We start from the raw sequence: 25,116 nt of genomic DNA, 5'->3' as shown, positions 1-25,116 counted from the left end.
ATGAGATTGATCACTATTTGTTATATTGATCTTTGATCAGAATATTCCAAGGGCCCGTGTTTTCCCTATTATCAATGCTTCTTAGTATTTTTCCACTTCAGTCTTAAAAAAAATTCAAAAGAACTTTTTGCAAAGACTTTGTCGCACGATAAAGATGCCTAACTAGAATTAAAACCATTCGAAGTAAACGTTCTCTTTCAAACATTACGTGTACGGGTTCTGGGTTAAAGTGAACCTTTTCCATCGCAATAGGATAATTCAGAGATACAATCAGACAGTATTTCACGGCAGTGTTTTATGTAATCAAATGTTTTGGAAGAAATATTAACTCTGCTATCGGTTAAATCTGAAAGGAAAAACATTGACCCTTTGTCAGAATGAATATACACTATCAGATAGATAATATGAGGAATATTAACCGCCGTTTTCTGAAAACTTTGCAAGAACATGTTTTTTTTTCCTGATTTTCTGACATCATAACATCCTAAGCTGAAATTCAGAATATCGGCCAAGTACAAACCGTGCGATCAACAAAGTAGTTTTGGCAAGGTCTATGCATGATCATTCCAATGAAAATATTTTCAAAAGATGTTAAATCCACTCACACAATTGCTAAACAAATATGCATATCGAACGTGTGAGCAGATAGGCAACACATACTTGTGATAAGATTGCCACATTGCCATTTTTTTTTAACTGTGACGAAAAACCCTGAGTCTCTATCATTCATTATTTCATGTCCCTGGAATCAAATAGGGCATATCCTTGTTAGCCTGTCCGTCTGTCTATATGTCTATCTACGGCAAAATACTTTAACTTTAGTCATATCTTTTAGAGCTTTCATATTTAGTATTTGTATTTCTTGGAACAAGACCTTTCCATTGACACCAAACTTGTTGACCTCATTACCTTAACATTGACCTTTGACCTACTTTTAGACAATTCGACCTGTTTTTATACTCATATGAAGCATAATTTAATCAAAAACACTGACGTGAGAGGAAAAGATACATTTATATATTAACAATGCTAATTTTCATTCACTTGTCGATTTGATATATCACTGTGACCTCGAAATAAAAGACACCACAGAGTCATCCACGTCTGCTTCATACTTAGATATTTTATTCAAAATAAATCTTAACAGCAAACTAACAACTTAAGTTTATGATAAACGGGATGATTTTAAATTACGTAGGTAAAACATGATTTGGAAGGAATTCAAGTCTACACCCTGTATTTCCTACAGCTATACTTCTAATATTGCATCCAAACTTTTTAATTATAAACAAACTCTACAGTGCTTAGATATAGACCATATTATACGTAATCCACCAACATGTTCTTGTTCTTCATCTTCTTTCAAATGTAGTCCAGCTGGACATGTCATTACTGGTGATGTTGATATAGTTGAAAATGAGGACCTCAAATCACTTATTCTTAAAGGTCCTAAATACAGAGAACCTCGGTCTTTTAATTGGCGACAGAACTTCATCTCTATTATGAGTCCTGTCGAAGATTAAGCCAGACGATGGGCTAAATATTAAAAAGAACTTGATACATTGTGAGAATGGGTTAAATGCATAAGAGGGATATTAAAATCCCGCATTAGACACATGAAAACAAAAGTACGTACCATCTACCCTTCTGTGTTTAGTAAACCAGAAGTGATAAAAGAATTAGATAGGTTACATGCGGAATATGTTTTGGTTCCAGCTGACAAAGCTAGTAACAACATTGTCTTTGTTTGTAAGGTTCATTATTACAACTGTATTTTAAACGAACTTGGCATTAATTTCACTTTTGGAAATCATATTTATACTCCAACTGCCCTTTCAAAAGACGAAATTTTTCAAAATCATCCTTCAGTTTTAGACACATTTAATATTCTAGTCAATTGGTCGAATGGATATGAGTTACCGTACCTATACTGGATTCCTAAACTACATAAAAACCCTTACAAACAGAGATGCATTGCTGGATCCAGTAAGTGCTCTACCAAGCCACTATCTTTACTCCACACGAAAATGTTAACAACTGTGAAGGAGAAACTTTAAACGTACTGTACGACTACATATGCCAGAAGTGGTGTTAATCAAATGTGGATTCTAAAAGACTCTAAAGAACTTTTCGTAAATTTCAAATCGGAGAAATTTTCCCAAATCAATAACATTAAAACCTATGACTTTTCAAAACTATCCACGACCATTCCTCACGATAATTAAAAACTAGGCTTTTTGGCATCATAAACGGTTGCTTCTTCAACAAAAACGGAAAACGGAAATATTCGTATCTAGTAATCAGTCATTCAAAAATATACTTTGTTAAACACCACTCTGATTCCACGCACAAGTACTCTGAATTTGAAATAAAAAAAATATGCTAGAGTTCCTCATCGACAATATCTCCGTGGTCTTTGGTGATCAGGTGTTCCAACAGTCTGTTAGAAATACCATGGACACAAATTGTGCTCCTTTGTTAGCTGACCTGTTTCTATATCCATATGAAGCAGAATCTATTCAAAAACTTCTACGCGAGAAGAACAAATATCTCGCTCTGGCCTTCATTTCGACATTTAGATATATCGACGACGTTTTATCTATTAACAATAATAGCTATCATTCATATGTCGATTCGATATATCCCCTTGAGCTCGAAATAAAGGGCACCACAGAGTCGTCCACTTCTGCTTCATACTTAGATATTTTATTGAAAGTAGACATTAACGACAAACTGACAACTCAACTGTATGACAAACGGGATGCTTTCAGCTTCTCCATCGTCAACTTCCCATATGTATCTCGTAATATTCCATTATCGACTGCATATGGTGTTTATATATCTCAACTGATTTCATATACAATAGCTTGTTCTGCGCATAGTCAGTTTTTAAATCGAGGTAAGCTACTGACAAACAAGTTGATGGTACAAGGGTTGCAACAGTCTCGAATGAAGTCAGCATTTCGCAAATTATATGGTCGTTATAACGATATAGTTCGTCAATACAACCTCACATTGGGTCAAATGTTGTCTGCCGTGTTTGATACCGATTGTTAAGCCGTTCTTGGCACTGCGGATAACTCCGTTTACCTGATCAAGATATTGGGCTCGCGGCGGGTGTGACCGGTCAACAGGGGATGCTTACTCATCCTAGGCACCTGATCCCACCTCTGGTGTGTCCAGGGGTCCTTGTTTGCCCAACAATCTATTTTGTATTGCTTATAGGAGTGATGATGAGATTAATCACTGTTATATATCTTCACCTTGCATATATATATATATATATATATATATATATATATATATATATATATATATATATATATATATACAGCTAGGTTAAGGGTTTCCATAGTTAAATGCACAATAATCATGGGGTGAAATTACACCTCAAATTCACAGGTATCATTACACTTGTTACGGTTAAACACCGGAATGATACTACCCATATGTTGACTGTGATTGAGCTACCGTAAATTCCCCTCATGGTAATTTCCCGTGACGTCACTTAAATATCACGTAACACTTTATTTTTGGAAAACAGCAAGAGGCCTTACTTGTGAACAAAAGTTGAGTTTCATGCGGGTAACCAGCTGAATTTGCATTGATATACTCAGAAAAAAATAAAAATCCTTAACATGAAAAGTGTTGGGAGCAAGTGCATACTCGAATTTACCATGCTGTAATTTAACAACATATCAACAGTCATTAGCGAATCACCGGGGTTGTCCACATTTGTTTATAGATCATACCGTTAAGATACAACACAGAAATTGGTCTCCGCACTTTTCAAACTCATAAATATATCTAGAGTATATAGCAGAAAAAATCGTATTGTTTTTATAGCAGATGAACCTGAATTTTGCCGCAGTTTCTGTAGTATGAGATAATTTATGAACATGAGGGAATTTTTAAACGCATCAATCATTCAGATTAGGGGCGATTTCAAGGTCACAATATAATATGAATATCACCTTCGATTGATTTGATATCATAAAGGAATAATATATTTATTATAAATATATATTCATTTGACAAGATGTATTTTCACGTATACAGCTTATCACTTGATAACAGTAGTAAATAACGACAAAATATTTTGACATTTTCCCCGCGATACAACTATCAGAACATGTACGCTGTGACGTAATTTTTCATTGTGACGTCATATGGTGCGAAGTGCACAGAGGTACATTTATAACAGCACTGTGATTTTTCTCGGATAGCCTTAACTCAGCTGCGTATATGTACATATATTATCATAATTGTTATATGTGAACAAATCACGCAATACTGTTATTATTCATTGACTTCAAACATTATAAACTAATTGAATTAGGTTAGTTAGAGTAACATTTTGATGGTATTCTTTAATCCAATTCAAATTCATTTAGTTTTTTTCATTCCCCGTGACTATCAGGGTTATCTGTGGGAAGGGTTCCGGGAGAATAAGCTGTACACAATATATCCTCAAAAGAGCGGGAGACTGGACGTTTTCTGTGATCAGGTGACGGACGGAGGCGGATAGACAGTGAGCATTTGTATCCAATGGGCCTCTACATCTGAGCAAAAAACATGATTTGGAACGTACAGCTGTATAATAATTTCCTAAGGTAATATGAAATAGTTTAGCAAACCATCGTTTTAGTATTGTTTTGGTTGTTAGTTATTATGAAAGACACAACAGAGTAGATATTAACGACAAACTAACAACTCAACTCTATGAAAAAACGGGATGATTTCAACTTTTCCAACGTCAAGTTCCCATATTTATGTAACAATATTCCATTATCACCCTCATATGGTGTTTATATCTTTCAACTGATTCGATACGCAAAAGTTTGTTCTGTGTATGTTTAGTTTTTAAATCAAAGCAGGCTACTGACAAATAAGTTGATGGTGCAGAGATTCTAACAGTCTCGTTTAGAGTCAAATTTTTGCAAATTCTATGGTCGTTATAACGATCTAGTCTGTCATTACAATTAGCATTGGGTCAAATGCTGTCTGGTGTCTTGATGCCGATTGTTAGGCCATTTTTGGCACATTTGTTTTGACTACAGACAATTTTGCTTTGCTTGATCGGAATATGGGGCTTGCGAGGGGGTGGGGGGGGGGGGCAGGTCGACGGGGGATAAGTACTCCTTCTGGGCAGCTGCCCCTGCCTCTTGTGTGTCCGGGGATCCGTGTTTGCCCAACTCTATTTTGTATTGCTGATATGATTTATAAGATTGATCACTGTTCGTTATTTTCACCTTTCATGCAAGTAGATTATCCAAAGGAAAAGTGATGGCTTGGAGGACTTCTTCAGGAATTGGATTGACTATAAATACGGATTCGGAAACAAGTCCAATGAGTTCTGGCTAGGTAAATAATTCTATTAAGGTGCCTGATCAATAATTTACATGGAATTGCTGGAAAAGGAGTCTTACTACGATGATATACAATTTCTGTAATGCGGTGTTTCGTAATGTTTTCCATTGTTTTCTGTTTAAAAAGTAGTGTTTCGATTTTGCTGTTTGATGTTTCAGGAAATCATCGAATTTATGAAATCACTAGCCAAGGATTTTATGAACTTCGCATTTACATGCTGAAGAAGGTCGTTACGCCATTTACAAACGTTTCTCTATTGGGGACGAAAGGAGTGGGTACAAACTGACGATCTAGGATTATCAAGGAACAGCATGCCTCATATTTATTAACAATTTAAAGCTGGTACTTTTGTTTTGCTAAAACAATTATGAATTAACTTTTATATGATATATGTATGTACTCTAAACAGCATGCTTTTGTAAATAGGTGATTCTATGATACAATATGATGACACTCAGTTCTACACTAAAGACCACGATTCAAACAGTTGTGCAGTAACATATAAAGGTGGTTGGTGGTATACAAACTGCCATGTGTCAAACTTGAACGGCTTGTACCTGCGTGGGGCTCACTCGACATTCGTTGATGGGATTGAGCGGAAGGCGTGGCACGGTTACAACTACTCACTTAAATTTACCGAAATGAAGATCAGAAGATTGTAAAAAAAAAGGAAGAAAGAAAGAAGTATTGGATCCAGTAATAAATAAATTATTTAATTTGCCACAACTCTTTTTATTCAATACACACTTCCGATAGACGAAAATTCTATGTACAGTGTTTGCCCAACTATCTATTTTGTATTGATTGTAGGAGTTATGAGATTGATCACTGTTCGTTATATTCACCTTGCATAAGAACGACAACTGGTTTATTAAGGAAGATAGTCCAACAGTTCTATCTCGGTATATGAATGTCGTCTTGCATACTAAAAACAAACATGAGCAGGCAAGTATATCTTACATGACTTTCACGAGAATTTCTGTTCATGTGAAATTCACATAAATCTTTTATGAGAAATATTTCATGAAAGGTGAAAATAACGAACGGTGATCAATGTGAAACTTGTACGGTACTAATTTTGATGCACCAGATGTGCATTTCGACAAGTAATGTCTGTAATAATCTCATAAATCCCATAAGCCATACAAAACAGATAGTTGGGCAAATCCGGACCATTATACAAATCAGAAGTGGAATCAGGTGCCTAGGAGGAGTAAGCCCCCCCCCCCCCCTGTCGACCGGTCACACCCGCCGTGAGCCATATCTCTTGGTCAGGGAAATTTCATGTGAATTTCACTGGAAGTTATGAAATTGACCACTGATCGTTATCATGTCCTTTTATATGCTGTTTGAAAGAATTTATGTTTGACAAAGTACAAGGTATATTTTTGTGACTTTGTTAGTAATGAAATATGATCAATTTAGGTACCAAGCATAAAACATATTACACAATTCAAGTATGTACACTATGTACTTTGGCTAAGCTATACATTATGCTATAATTCCATTTAACATTAGAAATAAGGTTCATGGAGGGTGTGAAAGGCTAACAGGGGATGCTTACTCCTCATGATATATGATGTCCATCTTTTGCGTGCCCTGGTATTTGTGTTTATCCTGCATTTAATTTTGCACCCTTCATAGCATTTGAATTGATCACCATTCGGAATATCAACTTTTTCATCAATGTTTATGCCGAATCTTACACATTTGTAAATGGTCTTTAATAAAGAAATAAACAAAAAGTAAAGACAGATCCATTGAAACATTTTGTATTGAACTGGTGTCAATTTCATCAAACTTCATGCACTATCAGAATATGGGATTCACGGCGATTGTGACTGGTCGACAGGGGAGACTTACTCCTCCTAGGCACCTGATCCAACCTATGATGTGTCCAGAGGTCGGTGTTTGCCAAACTATCTATTTTATATTGCTTATAGGAGTTATGAAATTGATCACTGTTCGTTTTCTCCACATTTCACAAATGAATATATGTTGCATTTCATATCTACAGGGTTTTTTTCTTCAATATTCTTTGTCATTTTAGGAGTGCTCTGTATGTGTGTGTGTGTTGGGGGGAGGGGGTAGGCATATACATGTAACACATATACAACGCAACTGCACATATAAAACATAAATGTAGTGCATGCTTACGTTTCCATTAATTCTGTAGGTATATTTTTTTTTTTTTTTTGGAAATGGTTTTATTCAAAGTTAAAGATTCCGTCACAAGGTTAATGAAAAGAACCGTATACGTTATCATTAGATTGAAATCGCAATGGATTACCGTAGGTAAATATCAGGTTTATCGTGTCCAAATTGACAATAAATCACATATTTAAGACACGTTGGTGTCTAAAGGCTCGGCAAATTCATATAGTCCAATGGAATTGGGAGCCTCATTAGAACTGTGCACCACGTGGTCAGAGATAGTTTGCACCACGTCATACATGTTCTGACACCTTGGCGTATTTTTTCTAAATGTGTCGTTGTATACGTTGTAAGAGGGGTTCTGCTCCCTGAAGGAGGCCATTTGATGAGAATATTCATTTTCTTCGTCTTCTACAGTGCTGTTCAGTTGATGATATATGTGCTGTGTTTTTCCACATTCATCTTGTTGATTACTCATTGAAGGTTCCTTGAAAGATACACATCGCCCTTTGAGAATTATCAGTTTACTGTGTTATGATTATATAATGATATGCTGCTATAACGGTCATTGTTGGTTATAAAATCAGTTAAACTTTATAAAAAATCTGAGGGAACAAAAGAACGAAAAAGTTTGTTAACATTAATGACTAAGAAAGAATTATTACATTAGTGGGTCATGATTGAATGGTATATGTTAGATTTCATAATACACTTAACAATATATTGCTTTGAGTAGCATTTTGTTATTCCTTTTGTTCGAAAGAAGTCCTTACATCACTGGACACGGTGGGATCACAGGATTGTTCGCCATACACTGCCTCAGTCGCGTTCTGAACGGTCTGTATAGTTTGTCTGATTAAGAATATATTTATTTATTTAAGTATGAAGTAAAGACAATAGCACAATAGCAAAACTAAAAAAAAAGTAGGTCAAATGTGATACTTCACCTCCCTGCTTTGGATAGTAAATATCTTCTCAATCTACCCAAAAGCATCACGATGACATAAGATATTCCAAAGAAACCTCCGCCCGCCCCAACAAGCAGACACTGATACATTATTTCTGTAATCAAATTAACCCAGTATTGTAACAAAACTGTTATGTTGATATAGCCATTATCATCAAAGGTATAATCGACATCTTCATATCATTATTATTGCGATTCATTATCATTGTTCTTTCAAGTGAACTTGTTATATAGATTATATTTCATATGATATATCAATTACTATAGAAGACTAATTACTTACCCCAAGCCCGTCCATCTGAAGGAAAAAAAGATGATATTGAACCGTGATACAAGAAATATTTCAAAGAAGAGGATGTATATGGAAGATAAGTTGATAAAATGAATCTTTTTACATATATATTTTATTGAGAAATATAATAATGAATGTATCTTTCGTCGTCACCCTTTGCTTGGTTCACGGGGGAAAATATTATTCTTAAATCATAAATCATTTTTTACTACTTTGTGATTTAAAGATAACATAACGATTTAAGCAATTGGGGAATCATTTTAATCGGTTTGTTTTCATTCATAAATTGAGAATCCTAGAAATTACGCTGCAATTACTAAGACATTTACTTATGACTAAACTTTCAAAATATTGGCTTTTGAATTAAACATTATTCCTGGGCATTCAGAATCAAATAGTATTATAAACCGACTTCCAAGTAATTACAATGAATGACACCCATCACATTATACGCAGCCTGAATTTCATTTATATGTTATAGGGATAAACGAACTCCAGAGAGCTAGTGCGGTAACATATATTCAAAGTCCCCTATTCACATTAAAATTTTCCACCAGTATGCAGACATATGTGGGCAGATCGGTGGTGTGCTGCAACGCATTATATCTGTCAGAATCTGATGTGCGTAATTGATACAGAACTGTATCATATGTACATATACGCTATGTGTGTCCTGAAAGACTAGTTTACTTAATATCGGTTTACATGTTCCATTACTCGCTCTGGGAAAACGAATCATTTAAAGAATACAATGCTGTAGATACTTTTCGTGTCATTGACAGACTATGCCACTGTTTTCTCCAGCATTTTTTATTGGGATATTTTTTCGAGCTCTCCATGAAAGGTTAAGATAACGAACAGCGATCAATCTAATACTCCCATAAGCAATACAAAATAGATAGTTGGACAAACACCAGAGGTGGGATCAGGTGCCTAGGAGGAGTAAGCATCCCCTGTCGACCGGTCACACCCACCGTGAGCCCTATATCCTGATCAGGTAAACGGAGTTATCCGTAGTCAAATTCAGTGTGTCAAGAGCGGCCTAACAATCGGTATGAAGCATGTCATAGATAAAATGTTCGTTATCTTTATCTTTCATAAAATAGAACAAAATATCCACAGCTCCGCATTTACTGAAAAATCTAGAGTAATGAAGGGGTTGTTTTTTTTTTCTATTTTCCTAACAATATCATCAAAATTTTCACATAATAAGATCACAATTCCTACGAGAGCATGATGAAGACAATATTCAGTTTCTTTTTTTTTCGTCAATCATTTGCAATGTTTTCAGAACATGTACCTTTATGTATGAACTACGTTCATTCGACAATGAAAATGGTATGTACTACTGATTTCATTCGCGAGATAATGTTTTGCGTTCGATCATTTTCTTTAATCCAGGGATCGATTTGAAAAATGGGTATAAACAGAACGTTCTCTCGTGTAACGAATTCAAATCAGTTGAGATACATAATCAACTAATTGTTGAGTGTGGCGGAAAACATCAAACAATCAATGAATCACTTAATTCGATACGCAAGACCATGTTCTGGGTGGGATCAGTTTTTAAATCGAGACAGATTACTAACAAACAAATTGATGGTGCACGGCTTTCAATAGTCTCGTTTAATGTCAGCATTTCGCAACTTCTATGGTGGTTATGACAATCTAGTTTGACAATACAATCCAATATTGGGTCAGATATTGACCAGCTTGCTTCGTAGTGATTGTTCGGCATTTCTTGTAACATGATTTGACTACAGATCAAGATATACGGCAAACGATTGGTGTGACCGGTCGACAGGGGGTAATTACTTCTCCTATACATCTGATCCCACCTTGGTATATCCAGAGTTCCATGTTTACCCAACTCTCTATTTTGTAATGATTGTAGGAGTTACGAGATTAATCACTATTCGTTATCTTCACCTTCCACCATATAGATTTGATAATTGAATATTGCTACATATATATATATACAGTTTATATAGAGAAGTTGAACGTATCCCACTTGTAATTAACTTGAGTTGTTCGTTTGTCTTCAACATTTCTTTCCTTAAAAATATCCGATTTTTAAGAAGATATGAAATACCATGTGCTGTCTTTTATTTCGAGTGACCTGGGATATATCAAATTGACATACGAACAAAAATGATTACTGTTAATAGGTAAAACGTCGTCGACATATCGAATTGTGGGGCTGAAGGCCTCAATAAGATAATTTTTCTCCTTTACGTTTATTAAATTTTCTGAATATATATTATTTACGATTCACCTTTTACACACTCGCTATGGTCTTCGATGAACCCCTGGTCACACGAACACCAACTTTTCTCACCACAAACACCAGCGTGCAGTGTTCCTATACACTGCCTGTCCATTTCACATGGATCACCAAGGCTTCTGCCAGCTAAAACACATAGTGAACAGTTTATAGGATTCAATTATATTAAAAGTCATTTCTAATGCCTCAAACATTAACAGCTTATATTGGTTTACCTTGGAGGGTGGGGGCATTAAAATGGCATTCTAGAAAAAGTACAATGTAGATTTTTGTTGGGTGTTATTCATTTCCCGTGTTTCCTGCATATGAAGTGCGCTAAAATACATATGTATGTAAAGGTACCGTTGATATGCTTTCAAAGGCGCTTTTGAACGTTCATGGTGAAAAAATAGAGCTTATTTCTTTGTTCTGGATATTCATTCATTACCTCCAATACACCTTCCATCGAATTCCAGCATACCTTCATCACAAAAGCATAACGACCTATTTCCAAACGATTTACAAATTGTGGCACCATTAGTTCCATTACACTGTACATCAAACACACACGATTCTAGTAACTCTCTTCCAGCTGAAAACAGTAATCTTATTTAATTCATTAAGATTGTTTTAGTATTCAACTATGATACGTGTACCACGCGACAAAAATCCATTTAAAGCGTTGGTTTCATATAACGTTTAACATGATGAAATAATTGTGATAATATTGTCAATCATCGTGTATTAGTATTTTCCACTGCGGTTCATACCTACCATGAACACATATCGTGCTGTTATGGTTGCATATAAATCAATTAAATTAATAATCTAATTAGATGAATTCATAATCTAAGGAGAGTATATTAGATTATTATAATACTTACTTGGTACACACGATTCATTCACCCACTCATATCCATCACTGCATACACATATTCTAATTGATGTGCTCTCCTGATAACCACAAACGTCAGCATCAATCGTCCCAGTGCACTGGTCATCCACCATACACGACTCGAATATCCGCTTTCCAACTGTTAGAATATTCATAAAATAATTTTTACCATTTTCTACTACTAAAATTTCTGCTGTCCCATGTAATATGTACGTCTAAAGTAGCTTTGACTATGATAATGAATAAAGTAATGAGATGGGTATATATAAAACATGGGATAATGTAATTGGCTTTTTTTCCAATAGTTTTTTTCCAAACTATAGCAACATTTTGTATAAAAGAGCACGACTCTTAGTATGTAAAACTTATACGGTACCAATTTTGATGCACCAGATGCGCATTTCGACAAATAATGTCTCTTCAGTGAAGCTCAGCCGAAATGTTTGAAATCCGAAATAACTATGAAGTTTTAGAGCTAAATATAGCCAAAAACAGCGTGCCAAAAAAGTGGAGCCAAATTCGTCCAAGGATAAGAGCTATGCATAAGGGAGATAATCCTTAATATGTAAGGTGAAGATACCGAACAGTTATCAATCTCATAACTCCTACAAGCAATACAAAATACATAGTTGGGCAAACACGGACCCCTGGACATTTTAAGCATTGTTAACAGAGTTACATTCTACCCGTGCTATTTTCGCCGTTCTACATTTGCAGACAGGTTCGCCCCGTTTTCAATTAGCCTAGACATAGTTATGTTAAAAACAAGATATATCAGAAAATAATTACGTCCACACAGTGACAACGAAAGCGAAAGGGGCGAAAATAAAATTGGGTAAATATTTCCCTCTCCGGGATATGAGGCTCACGGCGGGTGTGACGGGTCGACAGGGGATGTTTACTCCACCTGGGCACCTTATCCCACCTCCTGTGTGTCCAGGGGTCAGTGTTTGCCCAACTATCTATTTGTATTCTTTATAGGATTTCGGGATTGATCACTATTCGCTATCTTCATATTTCATACAGTAGCATCATACAATTCTATTTCAAAATTAACATTTCCATACCTTTCTGACATGTAAGGGACGTTTTATCCTCAATGTACTCAGGTCCACATGCACATATTTTCCGATCGCCAATTGTCCTGCATATCTCCAGACCCAACGTTCCATTACACTGCTTGTCTATTTCACAAGTCTCAAAAAGTGTTTTGTTAACTGTAAACCATGCATGAAATAAACGTCTTTTAAGGAGTGAAAATTTTATTTCAAAATCCAAATGCGAAAAGATATTTTCCTACAGAAATGCCCAACCTGCTAAACAAAATGATCCATTTCTTAGATATCCCTCATTGCAATTACATGTTTGAGTCCTTGTAGCGTTGTTGTAGACACATCTTCCGCCATTTTGTGTACTGGTACAATCTCTATCGGTTATACACAACTCCCCTATGGTTAACCCAACTACAAACACATCAAAAACTTTGACCAACAATTTGCCTTGACAGTCATCATAATTTGGAATATTGCTATGATATCACTTCCACTTTGTTAATATTTTATTGCAATAAAATAGTATTTATATCAAACCTTTTAAACAAAAGTCTCGAACGACTATGTGGTTATCCGGACAGTGACACATTTGTATACCAGCGATGACCTTACATTCTCGTGCCCCGTAAGTTCCTGTACATTGTCTGTGTGATTCACAAGATTGAAAAAGACGTTGATTACCTATAATGGTGATAAAACCTCTATAATTACCACCAAAAATCAACTTCCCCATGGTATGCGTAACATTTTATCAAACAGTTTGACCTACTAACAGGGATTTCAGGCACTACGTTTGAACTATCCTCGTCACTTACTAAACATTTCTTTTAATTCTTCGAAGCCAATGCATGTATGTAGGAATACATCGTAGATTTTATATCCTCGTTATCATTTAATATTTTAAAATTGTACTGCTTTTATTAGCACATGCAGTTTGGCTGATTTGTTTTGTCTTAAAAAACGAGTTTTCAGCGAATCCTATATTTACCATGGATTCTTGCACAAAGCATAGATATAGTTATTTATGAGCACAGAGATAGCTAGAAAAAATAGCATACAGACATATTTATTTAGATATTCATTTCAAAATTAAGAAATATCTCTCTCATGCATAGCTCTGATCCTTGAAGAAATTTGGCTCCAGTTTTCGACACTCTGGTTTTCGTTTTAGCTTTTACAAGTTTATTGTAATTTTGAATTTCTAAACGTTCGCTTTGAGCATTACTGAAGAGACAGTATTTGTCGAAATGCGCATCTGGTGCCTCAAAATTGGTACCGTATTATTTTTACATAATACTCACCCATACGTAATTCTTTCTTTTTTTCGGATTTTAAATCCTTCATTAAAGCGGTTACAAATATTGTATTTTGAAAAAATATACCTCGTAAACAATTCCAATCCTCTTGAAGGAATCCTGGATCACAAGAACATACACCACCTGGGCTCTGTTTGTTCTGTTGACACCTACCAGCGTTTGCAGTACCAGTGCACTGACGGTCGTTAGAACATGATTCGTTTAAAGACATCCCAACTGCATATGGTAAATAAAGAAGTAAACACGCCATGTTAAAAACGAATACTAATTTATTTCTTAATATGCCATTAATTTTATTTGACACATAAAATTATAATCAATTGTTTTCAATGTATGAAGGTTTCTACAAACCTTTTAAACATGTTCCATTTATGATTTCCGATCCTTCCGGGCAGTAGCAGACCCCTCTCCCTCCAATATGTTTACATTTTGTGGTTGGTTTACACTGCATATCAGTGTCACAGGATCCAAAGAGATCGTGGCGTGCTTAAAGAAAAAGAAATAAAATTAAAAAAAAAAGATAATAGAAGACAAATCAAGCAATATTGCATGTTCTTTATTCAGGAGCTTATTTTCTTCCAGGACGCCATTAACGTAAACATTATCAGAATATAGCTCAAAATAGCCAACAACACGTCTTTTATACCCATACAAAGCCCTGTTTTATTTTCATCCTCGAAAAGCCTGTTGCATAACTCGTTTTCACTATTACAATCCCTTCCATCAACACATGTTTTTCCATTAGATGCTGCAATGTAAGAACAGAGTTAAAAAGAACACAATTTTAGACAATTCACCATGATGGGGAATGAAAATACGTTTTATAAATCGAATCCAATCTTGCAAATAATACTCAGTACCTGTTTTGAGATGACATGAGAGAAAAAGTTTAACTCTTTCCAAGACGTAATTGCCATAACAAGCATTTCTCTTCACGTCAACATTGTATTTCACTCCCTCGGTAATGAAAGTCACATGATTAATCAAAACTGTCTCGTTGAATGACATATGTTCAAAAATAGCAAACAGCACACAGGTCTCCTTAGAGTCTATCGAATTATCTAAAAAGTACAAAGGTGCATGCAAGTACAAATTATGTTACATGTTAATAGCTAGATTGTATTGCGTTAACTTATCGTATGACGATGCAGTACCTTGAAGGATGAGGGAAGGGAGATCATGTAAAACAAATCCACAGCTTCGATTACTATTGACAAATAAGATCACATCTTTCAACATGAATTCCCTACAAATGGAATAAAATTAACTACATATAATTGTGGGATTTTTCTGGTTATCTGCATAACAGTGGCACTTAAAACCGATACTGATGCCGGTGGGGTTTTTTCGCGAGCCATTTAATCTGTTTTCTGTTTCTTTATAGAAATGTCAGTATCAGTCTTGTTGAAAATAGAGCATTAGCCCCAATAGATGAAAACAGAATATTAAAGAGAAATATCTTACTCGTGAAAATACAGAGAATATAAATCACTGGATGTAAATATAGATTGAGTCAGTGCAGCCACCACTAAAATTGTATCTACAAATAAAGTAGGGTACAATTTAAAATAATTCAAGTGATTTTAGTTGTAACATGCAATTTTAATGTTTTATTGTCATTTTGTTGTAATATAATACATTTATATGGTATCAATTGGTCTGTTAAAAGGGTAAATCATGGAGGTAGAAGTTACATCTAAAGACTGAAATGTGAAGATAAAGAACGGTGATCAATCCCATAGCGCTTATAAGAATTACCAAAAAAGAGAGTCCCACAAACAGGGACCCCTGGATACTCCTAAGGTGGGATCAGCTGCCTAGGAGGAGTAAGCATTCCCTGTCGACCGATCACACCTGTCCTGAGCCCTATATCTTGATAGGTAAACAGATTTATTTTCAGTCAAACTCAGTGTGCCAAGAATGGTCTAACAATCGGTATGAAACACGTCAGACAGCATTTGACCCAATGATAGGTTGTATTGACGAACTAGATTGTTTAAACGACCATATGGTTTACGAAATGTTGACTTTAATTGAGACTTTTGAAAGATTGATAAGAACATGCCACCTTGGATAAAAAGGGAAAATACAAAACAATAAGAAACAATCAAAAATGATTGAAATATATTGAGAAATAAATCAAACATATAAATGAATATATAAAACAAATAATGACTAACTACAGTAATGATCAACATATATGCAAGCGGATCTAACATCCAATTTTAATTAAATTGTTGCATTTGCCTCAGTTTTAAACCCATAAAAAACTGCATGATTTTTTTTAAAAACAAAAGATACAGACACCTCGTCTGTCATTTCAATTGCCCCCGTCAATTTTCACCCTTTTTTTGTACGCATGTTATTTTCAAATACCCGGATTAGCTGACCTGTATTGTGGTAAAAAAAAAAAAGCACCTTGGAATTTGCGTATAATATACAAATCATACACAGGTCGGTATTTGCATCATGCAGACAGTTCCGATAAACATTATTGAAAATAGTTTTATCTAAAAAGAGAAATTTGATCATGCAAGTGTAACAAGACAAATAAATTATTCATATATACAAAACATGGAGAAAAACTACCAAAGACAGAGCTATACACCTCCTAAAACTACCAAGGGTAGTACCGGATTTTGTTCTCCCTGGTGGTATTATAATAAACTGTTTTCTTTCGATTGTTCGCAAATTTTTACTGCTGAAAGCTCGTCTAAGAGACATTTTGAAATAATTGTTCCTATTCCCACCAATGTTTACCTGTTCACACACCATGCTGAAATGGCTTGCGCGGTTTGTTCGTTTCTATGGGCGTGGTTTGAACGATCTGCAAGTTTTTCTGGGCTTGACCTGATCATGAAATTCTTTCACGAAACGATTTGCATGGAACGGTGAACGGTCTGCATGAAACGCTAAACGGTTTGCACGGAAAGGTGTAGGGTCTGCACGAAAAGCTGAACGGTATGCAGGAAAAGGTGAACGGTCTGCACGGAACAGTTAACGGTCTGCACGGAACGAAACGAAACGCTTTGGAGTAGTAGGACGTTTCAGGGTCCGTACCACATGGTTAAATGTCAGAACACCTAACATATGTAAGGATTATTCTAAAAATGCAATTTCTTTTCCTGCCATATGAGATGGCGTATCTATATTTAAAAAGCGTCAAAACAGTTTGTGTCCATCATTTCATATCAGGGATCACGGCCGGTGTGACTGATCGAAAGGGGATGATTATTCCTCCTAGGCACCTTATCCTTCTTCTGGTCTGTCCAAGGGTCCGTATTTGCCCAAATATCAATTTTGTGTTGCTTGTGGGAATTATGATATTGATCACTGTTTGTTATCTTCACTTTTCATCTTAACATCTACTGCATATTTTTGTAACTAGATATCATAGTCCTTACAGTTTCTATACATACACTGTATACGCAACTATTTATTTTGTATTGCTTGTAGGAGTTCAGAGATTGATCACTGTTTGTTATCCTCACCATTAACTCTATCAATATCAACTTTGCTCAAACATTCAAGTCCATGTACATGCCAATTTATTTCCATGACAAACATCAGCACTTACCTATACAATGGATACCGCGTGTTTTCTCCATAACCAATGTCAATACTTATTCATTGGGTACTATGCATTCATCATGAAGGAGAACTTGAAATCCCATTTCGTATATAATTGTATATTATCTTTTTCGAATCATTTTTGCTTGTAGCTTCCTGGTTCTCTAATGCAGTTATATAAAAGCAGAATATTAGTGTTGTACAATTTCCTTATTTTCTCATTTCGGCTTTGAAAATTGACACTCACTCTCTGTATCCGTCTACAATTTCATATAATATTAATTAAACATCACTTCATACAAATGACTCACACACGACGCACGCACGAACGAATGCACACTTAAGCTTTCCTTCATTTGTCGTTTTAACACATTCTAGTGAACTTGAACTATAATACCACACCTGCTTGATATTGATATTTAGATTTATCTACAAAACATAAGCATTAACGGATATAAACATATAACAATAGGCATATGGTCGGCACTTACGGCCTTTGAGCAGAGGGACCTTTGTCGTGCCACACTTGTTGTGACACGGGCATTGGCTTTTGCGATCTCATCCGCAGGACCTTCCAATTGGACTGTTGCAAGAAGGGCTGGCTTTTTCAGTCAACGGCTGACTTTGACACAAGCATAATATACGGAAACATTTTCGTAACATATACATGAATAAGTGATGAAACGATGTATTGTACAGAAATGTTAGTTGTCCAAAGAGTACCGGGTTGTCCCGGTGTTGTAGCATAGAATTTCCCCCCGCATAGACTTTCCCCCCGGAAAAACGGGCCCGGGATAGACATTCCCTCCGAAAAGATGGGTCTGGTATAGAATTTCCCCATAGGAAGAATTAAACTGGACCCAATTTTACCCCTAGGAAAAACCGTCCTAGTAGAGACTTTCCCCCTAAATGACAGTACGCTTTTTCCAAATTTTAACAAATTCCATTGATTATTATATTCAATTGCATGGGATTGCTTTATTCTATATTTATTCAAAAGCTTCTACATGAGAAGAAAAAGATTCTGGTCGATGAAATCCGGAAACAGGGGGGGGGGGATTTCTATACCAGGGCGGTTTTTCCGCCCAGGGGGAAATTCTATACTGACTTTGTACATAGGGGATATTATATGCTGGTGCGCTTTTTCCCCCTATGGGGAAGATCTATCCCGGGCCCGTTTTTCCGGAGGGAAAGTCTATGTGTGTGGGGGGGGGGGGGAGTCTATGCTACAGCAGCGGTTCATTTTCATACTCGTACGTTTTCTGGAACAGTAAAGTCTATGTGACCAAAAATCCGAAAACAGGAGGGAGAAATTCTATACCAGAGCGGTTTTTCCGACCAAGGGGAAATTCTATACTTACTTTGTACATAGGGGGGGGGGATTACATGCTGGTGCGCTTTTTTCCCCTATGGGAGAAGATCTATCTCGGGCCCGTTTTTCCGGAGGGAAAGTCTATGCGGGGGGAAAGTATATGCTACAACATCGGTTCATTTCCATACTCCTACGTTTTCTGGAACAGTAAAGTCTTTTTGATTTAATATTGCCATATATTCCAACTGCACCTCCGCTCCCGTGGGGATCCAGGTTAGAATAGGTCCTCATTACTCCCTTGCTTGTCATAGAAGGCGACTAAATAGGGCGGTCCTTAGGATGAGACCACAAAAACTGAGGTCCCGTATCATAGCAGACGTGGCACGATAAAGATCCCTCCTGCTGAAAGGTCATAAGCGCCGAGTACATGTATAGGCCTAGATTTTGCAGCCCTTCACTGGCAGTGGTGACGTCTCCGTATGAGTGAAACATTCTCAAGAGGGACGTTAAACAACATTCAATCAATACTGCGCCCCCAGAGCCTTAAGGATGGAGCAAAAATTGATCAAAGTTAAAGCATCTTCACTATAACCTCACAGGGCTCGTGGCGGGTTTGACCGGTCAACAGGGGATGCTTACTCCTCCTAGGCATCTTATCCCACCTCTGGTGTGTCCATGGGTCCGTGTTTGCCCAACTATTTATTTTGTATTTCTTATAGGAGTTATGAGATTGATCACTGTTCTTTATCTTCACCCTTCATCTGTAAGAAAAAAACTAAATGCATAGATCTAGGCCTCTACCGAAATTGCAAATTTTATTATCTCCGGGGTAAACGTATTGACTCCAAGGCGGGGCCAAACTTGGTATATATAATGTTTATGTGTAAAACATTTTTGAATATTATTGATAGCATAGATTTTCTTTAATGCTTTGCCATGGGCCTCTTGTTAGTTAGATGTTTTATATGAAATAATTCCAGTTCCATCCCTGCTAAGTTCTGTTTTTATATGCCAGTATTGAAAAGGTGAATCGGGGACGTGAACCAGAGTGATGACTTTCATAACGTATTAGGATTACTTTTCAATATGTATGTCCAATATTCGTGTTTATTATAAATGAAGATCGAATACGTATTTTATATTGGATAGAATAAATAGATATAAAAATCAACGGGGTTCGAATTGACTGCTACGTAACATGACTATCTTTAAAAACGAAATCATTTGAAGTTGCGAGTTTTCGGTTCACATTGGGATTTGAAATATACTGGGAAAATATGCTAGGAATTTTTTTATATTATGATGCAAGAATACAGCGACCTGCGCCGTAAACCGAAGGTTCTTATAAGGGGTGGATATGTAGTTCTCTGGTATGACAAAATATTTTCTAAGAGAGCTGCAGATCTGCATTAGTGCAAATGCACATGTATTTCCGTATTGTCGGTACGCTTAGCATGCACTGCGTTGTATCTGCGTGTGTTTGATTAAATAAACCTGTATAACGACTTCAAACATTTTTATGATAAAAGAAAACGCAAAGCTCTTGCATAATAAACTTATATATACGTTCGATTTATCATGTTTCGATGACTTCTTGTAAAGTTTGAACATGAATAAATTTATCTGTGCGAGTTAGGATTCTACACTTACAATGTATGTATGCATGCAACAATGAAATGAATTGTTTTTATTTTTTGATAATTGTCAGAAAATGAAGTTCAGGTAAATGAAGGTGGTTTAAAACCGAACAGGCGTACTATGATAATATTGTAAACGTACAGTGATCTGAACACGCTGACCGTTGCTTAGAGAAATACTACCATATCACTAGAAACACTGCATGTGGCTCTCTAGCTAAGCAGTAGAAATTTCTTAATACAAACTGTTCGCTACACTTCCTACGCTCAGGAAAGCTTCGTTCGGAAGCTTAGCATTGATCTTCTCTGATTTTTTGGCACCTCTTTGGTAAAGGCATCCGCCCTTCACGACGACAACCGCCGTCGTCCCGGACGAAACCCCGTCCGTTCATGGACACAAAGTCCCAGAGATAGTCTATCTAAAGCAGGTCTCCCACCAAACATCAGTCATTATCCTGCCACGATTTTGTAGCGTGCAGTGGTTTGAACATGCTCACCTTTGCGTGATCAAGAGAAATCACAAAAAAATAAGCTTGCTCTAGAGCGAGGCAGTAGAAGTTCCCTGTATAAATGCTAACAAATCGATATTACATATATTTAACGATATCGTGCTTCCATACAATACACAGGTTTAAATGTCCAAGTCAGCCGTTGATTGTGAAAGTCAGCCCTTCTCGCAAAAGTCCATTAAGCCGCCTCTTACGACAAGCAAGGGGTACTTAGAACCTATTCTGACCCGGATCCTCACGGCCCTGATCTATCTGAACTATCAGCCTAATCAAATGACATTTTAGCGATATATAATCTGTCATATGAGTTGTTAGAAACAGCGCCTGATTAAGAGATACAATTTATTGTGAAATAAAACATCCAACCTTTGGAAAGACAACATACTCAAGCCAAATGTAAAACTGCACTCTCTGTTTCGGAGAGACTCTTACTTCTGCATTAAGTTAGAAATATCACAATAATGAAAATTATATCAAGTAGAAGTGCGCCTGATTCGACCAAAGTGAAATATTATCTTACATCTGAAAACAATCAATCAAATGATTTAACGTTTCGAAATTACATTCATTGCATGGGCGAGTCAAAATAGCGAACGATAATCAATATATTCTTAAATTTTGTCTTTTTCTATATATTTTATAATCAGTAATCTTTTTTAAAAAGTTCTTACGTTGAAGTTTTTTCCCTAGATTTGGAAGCTATAAACATATCATTTTGGATAAAGATACTTGTTTTATCGGTGAGATAGACATATTCCCAATACTTTATATCAATGAATATTAAATGAAGCATGGGTTATGAGATTGATAACTTTCATTAGCTCCACGTTTTCATCATACTTATATTCGCTATTTAGATTTCAATATTGAATCAAAATTCGCATTATCAAAATTGATTACGGACTTCCAATTCCCTTGGGACTTTGTGGCTAAATTGTGGATTCCATCTTATTTTTCATTCATATTGTTTAATATCGTTACTATGCAACGTTTTTGTAAAATTGTAGGGAGATTCCATTATCGTTGTTGTAAGGTTTACTTTCGCGTCTGATCAATACTTAGTTATCTTCCTATTTTTATTTTGTCCTCATCATCACAAGGTCATTTTCAACTAGCAAATATTATTTGTCTTGTTGATATAATTGTAGAAAAAGACATGAGCTGTGGGTCGTGCCACACACGGGGAACACAAATACATTTGCAGATGTTAATTAAAATTAACATTTTACAAAGTACGTCTAAAATGTTATTGGATAAAGGTTTTAGATGACATTTTGAACAATGAAATTCATTGAAGATGCACTTTAATAGATATTTGTTGAACATTGAGCTAAGTATAATGGTATCATTGCACAGAATTAACTATAGACACGGAAAAAGTCATTTATAATCCATTTTCCCCATCACAGCTGTATGTTGCACTTCCTTCTAATTTATTCATTCATCTTGTATTCAATAGAGAGCAAATCTTCAATTCGTGTAAATCTAAATATGTTTCACATATCGATTATACTTCGCTTCCTTATCCCTATATGTAGTACCATTTTTAATTAGGGAAATAGTCATTAAATCTTCCATTGTGAAGGAACTTTTCAAATATCAAATATATGTACCTATTCACCTAATCAATAAAGGGTTTTATGATAGGTGGGACCTGTCAATAGGTAATATTTACTCTGTCTAGTTACCTGATTCCACCGTTGTGTTTTTATATGTCCACGTTTTGGAATTACCTTCATTGGATTTTGTCGGACTTGGATTTATGAAATTGATCTCCGTTATCTTTATCTTTTCATAAGCATAATTAAAAACAGCATTCTTGTAGATTAGGTTATGAGATTGATTAATGTTCATTACCTTCACTCCTGTAGATAGGGTTATGAGATTGATTAATGTTCGTTATCTTCACTCTAATATATTGGGTTATGAGATTGACTACTGTTCCATCATTTTTTGAATTTCAAAATTTTGTAATTTGCATTACACCAAGGAATCTTTAGCTAACAATGGCATCGGTAACACAGAATCAAAAATGATTTTGACTTTCGTTTAAACATGACTTTCTTTTTTTTTTTAATTTTAAGCAATATTTTCAAATTATAGGTCATTGTGACCAAAAAAACATCGCTTAATAGGCGACTTGATTTTGGATTTTTATGTGGCAAATTTCATGTAAAATCTCCAATATGAGAAAATCAGTTCTTCAGTGGCATTCACCTCAACATTTAGATATATCGACCACATTTCGTTTATCAACATTATCCACTTTCATTGATGTTTCAATTTGATATATCACAGTGAACTCCAAATTAAAAAAAAAAGCAGACATTACCATGCCTGATTCATATCTGGATATTTTTTAATATATATGTCATCGACAAACCACGAACATAACTTTATGACAAACGAAATTACTTCAACTTCCCAATTATCAAAGTCCTTACATGTGTAACGGTATTGCTTCATCACCTACATAACTATGGTGATTCCCTACACAGTCACTTAAAGACCCAACTTTAAGTTAACGCCCCCAAATTGTACCTGTGTCGCGATCAATGATAAGCCGCTGGTCGATCAAACTTTTAACAATAGAGCTTAGGTTGATTGATGTTTGCAGAGACCGTGGTCTACAGCTACCTGAGAAAGATGTTTTGATAACAATCATGGCAAATGATGACCGGCAGTCTTCAGATCTTGAGGAAAGCCCCAGTATACCTGAGTTTTGATAGCATTGACTCGCACCTAGAATATTTTAATTTCTAACGTCCCCTACACAATGCAATTTATCATCGTATTTTCTCTCTCCATCTTTTTACATGTATTATAGATTAAACAATCAGAAATCAAACAATAATAATAATAAAAAAAAAATAAAAAAAAACATAAGTTATTCTTTAATGGCGCAACACATCAACATGTATAATGGTTATATTGCCCATGCGTAAAACTGTTACAGTAGTTTAAAAAAAAGCTTATGTTTGAGATACCACATGGATTATAAATTACACAATCAGAAATCAAACAATATTAAAAAAACATAAATAAGTTATTAAAATATTTCTATTTATAATTTATCATGACTTTATATTTAGAGAGAGAAAGAGAGAGTTACTGAGATATTTCTATTTATAATTTATCACGGCTTTATATTTATATATATAGATAGAGAGTTATTGAGATATTTCTATTTATAATTTAGCCCGGTTTTATATTTATAAAGATAAAGAGAGAGAGAGAGAGAGAGAGAGAGAGAGAGAGAGAGAGAGAGAGAGAGAGAGAGAGAGAGAGAGAGAGAGAGAGAGAGAGAGAGAGAGAGTTATTGAGCTATTTATAATTTATCACGGTTTTATATTTTTAGAGAGAGAGAGAGAGAGAGAGAGAGAGAGAGAGAGAGAGAGAGAGAGAGATGTATAAAACTGTAGCAATAATATAGATGAAATAATATGACATGGCAATAGTGTTCCATTCGTATGACAATAATTACTCATTTAGTCAATGATTCAGAGCAAGGGAGAGAGAGAAAGGGGGAGGGTAGACTAGCTATGTGTCAGCTTCTGTTTGGGACACCATCCTTACACAAACACTACGTCCACAGAAACCCTAAAGAGAGAGAGAGGAGGGGTGTAGACTTCGTGTCAGCTTTTGTTTGGGATGCCATCGTTACACAAACACTACGTCCACAGAAACCCGAGAGAGAGAGAGAGAGAGAGAGAGAGAGAGAGAGAGAGAGAGAGAGAGAGAGAGAGAGAAGAGGGGGTAAACTTCGTGTCAGCTTTTGT

The 25,116-nt window shown here is 35.7% G+C and overlaps 1 protein-coding gene and 1 pseudogene across 1 annotated transcript; one reads left to right on the top strand and one right to left on the bottom strand.

The window, feature by feature from the left end:
• The window catches only part of LOC125655371 (fibrinogen C domain-containing protein 1-like), a 49,430-nt pseudogene extending 43,339 nt beyond the window's left edge, over positions 1-6,091 (top strand).
• A 1,456-nt stretch (positions 6,092-7,547) lies between these two features.
• Positions 7,548-18,159, bottom strand: LOC125672663 (rh5-interacting protein-like). Its single transcript, XM_048908860.2, has 17 exons — positions 17,887-18,159; positions 15,774-15,849; positions 15,464-15,555; positions 15,170-15,370; positions 14,956-15,057; positions 14,661-14,795; positions 14,376-14,525; positions 13,531-13,674; positions 13,255-13,404; positions 13,009-13,158; positions 11,931-12,080; positions 11,495-11,638; positions 11,059-11,193; positions 8,775-8,789; positions 8,472-8,586; positions 8,298-8,376; positions 7,548-8,011 (listed from the first exon to the last, which is right to left on the bottom strand). Exons 1-17 carry the CDS (start codon positions 17,915-17,917, stop codon positions 7,712-7,714), a joined length of 2,169 nt encoding a protein of 722 aa, XP_048764817.2. The 5' UTR covers positions 17,918-18,159; the 3' UTR covers positions 7,548-7,711.
• Positions 18,160-25,116: the final 6,957 nt, after the last annotated feature.

The sequence above is a fragment of the Ostrea edulis genome, chromosome 7 (genome assembly GCF_947568905.1).
Source record: "Ostrea edulis chromosome 7, xbOstEdul1.1, whole genome shotgun sequence".
In the NCBI taxonomy this organism is placed as follows: domain Eukaryota; kingdom Metazoa; phylum Mollusca; class Bivalvia; order Ostreida; family Ostreidae; genus Ostrea; species Ostrea edulis.
This window is presented reverse-complemented; position numbering and strand designations above follow the sequence as displayed.